The sequence below is a fragment of the Babylonia areolata genome, chromosome 28 (assembly GCF_041734735.1).
Source record: "Babylonia areolata isolate BAREFJ2019XMU chromosome 28, ASM4173473v1, whole genome shotgun sequence".
NCBI lineage: Eukaryota > Metazoa > Mollusca > Gastropoda > Neogastropoda > Buccinidae > Babylonia > Babylonia areolata.
The window spans coordinates 17,016,467-17,023,935 of NC_134903.1; the positions used below are offsets into that span (position 1 = coordinate 17,016,467).

At 43.0% G+C, this 7,469-nt stretch overlaps 1 protein-coding gene across 2 annotated transcripts; it reads right to left on the bottom strand.

The window, feature by feature from the left end:
• Positions 1–649: 649 nt before the first annotated feature.
• On the bottom strand, positions 650–7,455 carry LOC143302092 (uncharacterized). 2 transcript variants are annotated; one of them, XM_076616611.1, is made up of 4 exons: positions 7,402–7,455; positions 4,627–5,992; positions 1,947–2,090; positions 650–1,031 (listed from the first exon to the last, which is right to left on the bottom strand). In XM_076616611.1, the coding sequence occupies exons 2-4, from the start codon at positions 5,860–5,862 to the stop codon at positions 849–851; spliced, it is 1,563 nt and encodes a 520-aa protein (XP_076472726.1). In that variant the 5' UTR covers positions 5,863–5,992; positions 7,402–7,455; the 3' UTR covers positions 650–848. The 2 variants fall into 2 exon arrangements, with proteins under 2 accessions (XP_076472726.1, XP_076472725.1); XM_076616610.1 differs by having other exon boundaries at positions 7,397–7,454.
• Positions 7,456–7,469: the final 14 nt, after the last annotated feature.

Consider the following 7,469-nt stretch of genomic DNA (forward strand, 5'->3'; position numbering starts at 1 on the left):
AATAAGTGCAACCTACAGATGGGGCCTGAGTTAAACATCTCATTCGAATGACTGATGTCCAGACCACCACTAAAGCCTGGAGTCTAGTGGAGGAGGAGAAGAAAATACTGCCTGTGATTCTGCTGTGCCTGTGATTCCCACTGGCTGTCACCGCTGTCACCCTGCCTCCTCACACCACACATCGACAGTGGAAAAGGTCATATGAAAGGAAAGTGAAGAGAACCTTTATTCATGATTCCCTCAAATGTCACCCAACAAAATTCCATGCTTTTTTTTTCTGGACCATTTAGACTGAAATGTTTCCACACCAAACACACAGCCAAAGTGAATCTAAAATTCACTTGCTGCACCGCTGATAGAGGCAAAAAGTGACTGGTAGATATATCGTTATCAATGTTGAATTTTTCATCTTTTTTTCTTGTTGTTTGTATCAGCATCCTGTATAAAAATAAATAAATAAATAACCCAATGCATTAAGTTCTCAGTTTTATTGTCAAGGTCTTTATTAAAATTCTAAGGCTTTTCCAGAGCCTGAAGTGCAGGGCAAAATATGTTTTTCCAAAACCTTTCCCAGCCCACTGTGCCACATGATTTTCAACCTGGTTTTTGGCTCATGAATGAATTTTTTTTTTTTTTTTTGGGGGGTGGGTGGGTGGGGGAGGCGGTTGGTTGCTTTGTTTTTCAAAGTCCATTTCCCCTCCCTTCCCCATCCCCCTGCTTTTCCTGGGCTTTTTCTTTTATCCGCTATTCAAGTTACAAAGATGGACAATAAAAAATCCTGAGCAAGAACAAATTTTCCCATATGTTAACGATCCTGATTTCTTGCAGAAACGGAACTGGTCAAATGTTCAGCTGTCTGTCAGTCCGTTCCACGCACGGTTGTGTCGATACAAGTCGAAGGCGAGGATAGGGTTGGCTGTTGTAAGACTCTCTGTGATTGGCTGAATTCCTGTCACCGTCAGGTCAGGTAACTCCTGCTGTAATTCAGGGGAGAAGAACTCCATCAGGTCTGGTTCTTTCCCGATGGGAGCCTGAAAGAAAAGTGAGTTCAGATACTGATGAGCAAAGGACCTTACATTTTTGCCCAATCATGAGTTATTGTCAAAGATCCTTTTCACAGAATGGTGTGTATCATTAGAATCTTTAGCCACTGACGTGAGATTTTAAACCAGACACCTCGTTGAAAGGATTATGGAAATATAATCATATGCTGTTATGCGCAACAGAATCAGAAAACAGAGAGAAAGAATGACATTAATTCAACAATCTAACAAAATCAGTCAAAAGAAAAGAAAAAAAAAGACATATTTTACCATCTTCTTTAAATTGCAAGTTCAGTTTATGACAAAAGAGACTTGTGTTTCACTACTCAGACTCCGTTCTTGGCAAGAAAAAAACAACCCAACAATCATTAGTTGTCTGCAGTGCATTTGATACTGCCAGTGATATTTAGAATGACTGTTGAAAACTAATCCTGAACTGGGTCTAATTTGAAGTATTTGTATTTGTAGTTCTTTTTATCACAACAGATTTCTCTGTGTGAAATTCGGGCTGCTCTCCCCGGGGAGAGCGCGTCGCTACACTACAGCGCCACCCATTTTTGGGGTATTTTTTCCTGTGTGCAGTTTTATTTGTTTTTCCTATCAAAGTGGATTTCTCTACAGAATTTTGCCAGGAACAACCCTTTTGTTGCCATGGGTTCTTTTACGTGCGCTAAGTGCATGCTGCACCCGGGACCTCAGTTTATCGTCTCATCCGAATGACTAGTGTCCAGACTACCACTCAAGGTCTAGTGGAGGGGGGAGAAAATATCAGCGGCTGAGCCGTGATTCGAACCAGCACACTCAGATTCTCTCGCTTCCTTGGAGTACGCGTTACCTCTAGGCCATCACTCCACTCCAATAAACAAGCAAACAAACAAAAAACGTGCTGTCATTAGTGACTACCTTAACGGAGGAGGGTTTGGGTGAGGGCGCCCGGAGTTGTATCCCTTTCTCCATGGTCTGGCAGAGGTCATCAAGGGGCACCTTGACATCCACCAGGTCAGAGAACAGCCCTGACTGCATCCCAATGTTCACTCTGGACGAGGCCTGCAAAGCACCAGATTACACTGTAGCATTATCATCAAAGAATTAACTCTTTAACCGCCATAGGTGACTTTAGTTGACTGGACAGTGCACCCCCATAGGCGACTTTTGTCAACATTGAGGGTCATGTTGATAAGACCATTTCTGACTCACTTGTGTAAACAAAGTGAGTCTTTGTTTTAACCCGGTGTTCGGCTGTGTGTGTGTGTGTGTGTGTGTCCGTGGTAAACTTAAACACTGACATTTTCTCTGCGAATACTTTGTCAGTTGACACCAAATTAGGCATAAAAATAGGAAAAATTCAGTTCTTTCCAGTCATCTTGTTTAAAACAATATTGCACCTCTGGGATGGGCACAAAAAAATAAAGAATGAAGCCTGATTATATGCAAACTGCATTTACTGTTATATTTATATTTTTTGTATTCTCTAAACTTGGCACTTTGATCTGATATTCTGACCCAACAACTAGAGCAGTCATTATCATTTTTTTGTTCAAACAGGAACTTCTTTTGCTAAGCATGGAAGTTTTATTTATTTTGCAAACGTTTTGATGCAGACAGTAAAGAAGGGAAATTACTCTGTAATTAATGCTAGGGGACGTAATTTATCACAAGTGAGTCTTGAAGGCCTTGCCTCTCTTGTTCAATTTGTAACAAAGCTGGCCACCTGCAGCCAGTTTCCCCACCAATAGAACGATGACTAACCTTTGCCCCCCGACCGTGTTTCAAGTGCATAAGTCCATTGTGTTGTTTTCACATGAACGGAAGCCTGCGACTGAGAGCATCGTTTCTAAAACATTTGGCGCTGGAAGCGTTTTTTCACAAAGAAAGTTGGCGGTGAAAGAGTTAAAACAGATTAACTGTCCCATGGCCTTTTATCTGCCACTGGAGGACAGTGATTTCATATGTATGCATTGTGTCCAGGGCTTGGCATAGATAGGCAAGGCCCAATCCTCTCCTGCTGTTACAATAACCTTCCCTGACACCTACCAATTCACACCTGCAGTGAGGAAAATCAGAGTAATGTGCCTTTCCCACAGACTTCTTCTTCTGCGTTCACTCGTATGCACACGAGTGGGCTTTTACGTGTATGACCGTTTTTACCCCGCCATGTAGGCAGCCATACTCTGTTTTCGGGGGTGTGCATGCTGGGTACGTTCTTGTTTCCATAACCCACCGAATGCTGACATGGATTACAGGATCTTTAACGTGCCTATTTGATGTTCTGCTTGCATATACACACGAAGGGGGTTCAGGCACTAGCAGGTCTGCACATATGTTGACCTGGGAGATCGTAAAAATCTCCACCCTTTACCCATCAGGCGCCGTCACCGTGATTCGAACCCGGGACCCTCAGATTGACAGTCCAACCGCTTTAACCACTCGGCTATTGCGCCCGTCATTTCCCACAGACAATGCCTAAACTGGACCTTGAACCCTGATCACTGTCCAATGCCTCTCCGACTCTGCCACAGTGCTTTTATAAGGAAACAAGTGCTACTTAATATAATTCACAAAATATGTAGAGAGCAGGGTGGTATAAGGAGTGTAGGACTGTGAACAGTTTTATCAAGTTAGCCGAGACCTCTTCCAGTCCCAAGGAATGGGGCCAACAAACAAACCACATATGCATGCGCCACACTGCATCAGCATACCGCATCACCCCCCATACCGCATCAGCAGACCGCATCACCCCAACAGCTGGGCACAGAGGCTGCAGCAGGTGCACTGACCAAAGACAAGAGAGGGGCAGGGTGGTGGGGGGAAAGGGAGCAAGGGGTTGGCCTGACATCAAACAGCAGTGAACTGCGAGGAGAGCGGAGAGGGAAGTGGGGGGGTTGAGTGGTTGGAAGGAAAGAGGAAGTGATCAGAGCCAGGTTGGATGTGCTGACGTGAGACATTTTACCTGCAGGCACACTACACACTATAAATTATATAGAAGGGTGGAGTAGAGTATAATATTACAGTAAAAAAAAAACCACCCAAAAACCCAAGAGATGTAAGAACTGAGATCAGCTGAAACAATATACGGATCACTCAGTTGTAACTCTCATATCAAACACTGCTGTCATATGCCACGGTATTGCAAACATGTGCTAATGATACGTAATAATTTCACTTCCAGTTCTATACGCTTTATGCACATTTGATTTGTTCTGTGTTGTAAAATTAATGGATTACAATATGTCATGTGTGCACAGGAGACACAGGTTATTATAATTAAGCAAACTTCTAAGCGCTTTCTCAGTATTTCCACATTACACTTGATCAAAAACATGTGTACACAGAAACAGATCTATCTCTAGACACAGAGACATGTATACACACAGACATCCACACACAGATCATACAGACATCCACACACACATCACATAATAAAGATTCAAAGATATAGTCAACATGCACGACATACACGACATATGATATAAACAAAAAGTCAAAATATTCAACTGCAGACACACTCTGACACACAAACACAGATGCGCAAGCACGCATGCACACACACACACACACACAGACACACACCACACAGTCTCACCTTCTCTTGAATCTCAGTCCTTTTTCTGTCACACGTTTTCAGCTTCTGCGATACAGCACCCCACGTGTCCAGTCGCTTCCCTTTAACACTCTTCAGCTCCTCACTGATCTTCAATGCTGAGTTGAACTCCGGTCGAGCCAGAGGATTCTCCACACTGGAGTCATAATCCTGTTTTTCTTCTTGTCCATCATCAAAGGGGAAAACATAGTCACTGCGTTTAGGTTGGTAAGGGGCTTCCCTGATGACTCTGACTACAGGCTCTGATTTCTCCTCTGGGGTGAAAAACTCGAGCCCTTTCACAGGTGTGAGTCGGCTGGGACTTCGGGACGGAGAACGACTGCAAGGACTGCCAGAAGGTACAGGGCGACACCTGGTCGGACTTGTTTTCCGAGGCAGATGTGGAGAATTGCGACGGTGTGAGGGGGATGTGCTGTGGACTCGTGGAGGAGTCTTTGGGAGGGTGTCTAAACCTGCAGAACACTCAAAGGCCTTCATGAGCTCCATGCTTGAGACTTCTTCATCGCAGGCATCATATGCCTTGGCAGGCTTGTGCCGCACTATTTTTGCGGTGATGGGTTTTTTGTGGTGGTGTGAACTGGAGTACTCACTTGTGATGCTTTTCACACAGTGATCCACCGAAGTGTGTGCTGTCTTGCTGCCTTGGGTTCCTGCAGTCGACCTCTGTGGTGCAGAGGAAACAGGGGACTTGGAACCAGAAAGTTTTGAGTCTCTACCATCATCACCGTCAGTGTATCGCCCAGGCCGGTAAAGCTTTTGGCTGATGGCAGAGAAACTTCTGGGCATCCACTCTTCTTCCTCCTCAGCAGCAGCAGCTTTGCTGACATTGTCCGTGCCGCCTATTCCCTCACAAGTCGTGACATTCTCTTTGTTCCCAGGCTCTGTCACAGACATCTTGGAAGGAGGGGAAGTGCGCGTTCCTGGCGCAAACCGAACCCTTTGTCTCCCTTTCCGCTCGCCTTCACCACACCCGTGGTCCTTCCCAGTGTCCTCTGCTTGAGTGCGTCCCAGGGACTTCTCTGGAGTGATGGCTAACAGCGGATCTGGTTTGAACCGAGACAGGATGTCCGGCGTATGAAACACTGAAGGAGCGGGCGCTTTGCTGACAGGTTGAGCATCTCCATCTGCTTGTTGTTTGAAGATGTCAGTGGGAGTCTCAGTCCATGAGGAAAACGGCTGTTTGAGGGAAGTGATGTTATTGTTCTGTGTGTCCTTCATTTTCCGTTGTTGACACAGTCACTTTCAGTCAAACAAAAAGATTCCCAAAGTCTTATAGGACTGTTGCATTGGTTATCAAGACCTCTGTTGTACACCAGCGATGCTGGATTCTGGAATCTTGTTATGGAACCTGTATAACAGAATATGTTCTCATTTACAATGTGAAAGCATATACTGATACGTGTATGAAAGAAGTCTGTTAAATTACCAACATTTATAATCATTTTGTCAGAATACATAAACGCAGTACATTTCTAAGAAGACAAGAAAAAATATATGCATGTAATGTATGCAATCATCATGCACATATGATCACACAATGACATTTTTTTCCCCTCTATGCATGCACATTTTAAATTTTATGCTGCACATATTCACAATGGAAACAGTAGTAATATTAATAGTACATTAGTTTGGCTGATGTCATGTGTCTTCAGACCCTTTTAAAGCTTAATATCAAGCCCTTTCTCAATATGCTATGGTTGTTTTTACATTTATCAAGTGGTTTTCATGCAACTGCATTACTTTAAAGTTCAATATCCTGAAATCTAAATCCAGTTGTTTCAAATATTGCTTCAGTTGGGGTAGATATCAAAAGGATTTTTGAGGACCAGTATCAAGTTTATGTTAGGTACACTTCATTTCAAAATCTTTCATTTCCTGTTATGCTGCTGGTCAGGCATCTGCTTGGTAGATGTGATGTAGCGTATATGGATTTGTCCGAACGCAGTGACGCCTCCTTGAGCTACTGAAACTGAAACTCATTTCCTGAGCTTAAAATCTATCTGATGAGTATAATATTAATCTTGACAATGACACATGCTTTTGTTTTGCTCTCTGATTTCCCTTCTCAATGACTCATGTAAATAATGAAATGACTGAAAAGGTAAAATCATATCACAAAACCAGTATAATTATAATCTCTTAAAAAACAACAACAAAAAAACCCCACGAGAATTAGTAAATAATGTGCCTGAATTTTTGTCAGAAAATACAGTTCGGTATGACATGAATAACTGCAACAATAAGAATTATCAGATCCATTTTATTATGTCAATAAAATGCATCTCAAGTCAAATCAATGCACAACAGACGCTGGAACAAACATGATCAAAAAAGTTAAATGCACTGGTGAGGAACGTCGATTTTCAGGTAATTATAATTTATATGTTGTTGCTGTTGTAGAACTGTTGTAGCTTTTGTTAAAATAAGATTTCGTAAAAGAATGGAAATAAAGCGTCGGTAACTGCGGTTAAGTCTTACTTTAGCATCCTAAAACCTGATGGATGGTACAACAGGATGCAAACGTTCACTGTCAGACTTAGCCATCACAATATCAGTCGCCAAGGAAGCGTGTATCAACTTGCAACTCGCTTTGCTGACACCCAACGACATTTAATTAATGGGGGATTACATCCATCAGTATCATACATGGGGAAGTATGCAACAGCAGGTGGGGATTAACGCTTGTCTAACAGCTTATGACCTCAACCGAACAGTAATTATGACGTCGTTGATTGCGTAAAAGACTCACCTTACCAAACTAAAGTCACCGATTTGTTTATGCCGCCATGTATAAAAGGAGAGCGGAAATGGTCAGCGCGCAT

What these genes read in the sequence shown, in the direction of transcription:
- LOC143302092 (XM_076616611.1), bottom strand. Translation starts at nt 5,862, where the DNA reads ATGAAGGACACACAGAACAATAACATCACTTCCCTCAAACAGCCGTTT. An exon ending in GGACTGAGATTCAAGAGAAG is followed by an intron (nt 2,091 to 4,626) that starts GTGAGACTGTGT and finishes GGTGCTTTGCAG; the next exon opens with GCCTCGTCCAGAGTGAACAT. An exon ending in CCAAACCCTCCTCCGTTAAG is followed by an intron (nt 1,032 to 1,946) that starts GTAGTCACTAAT and finishes CTTTTCTTTCAG; the next exon opens with GCTCCCATCGGGAAAGAACC.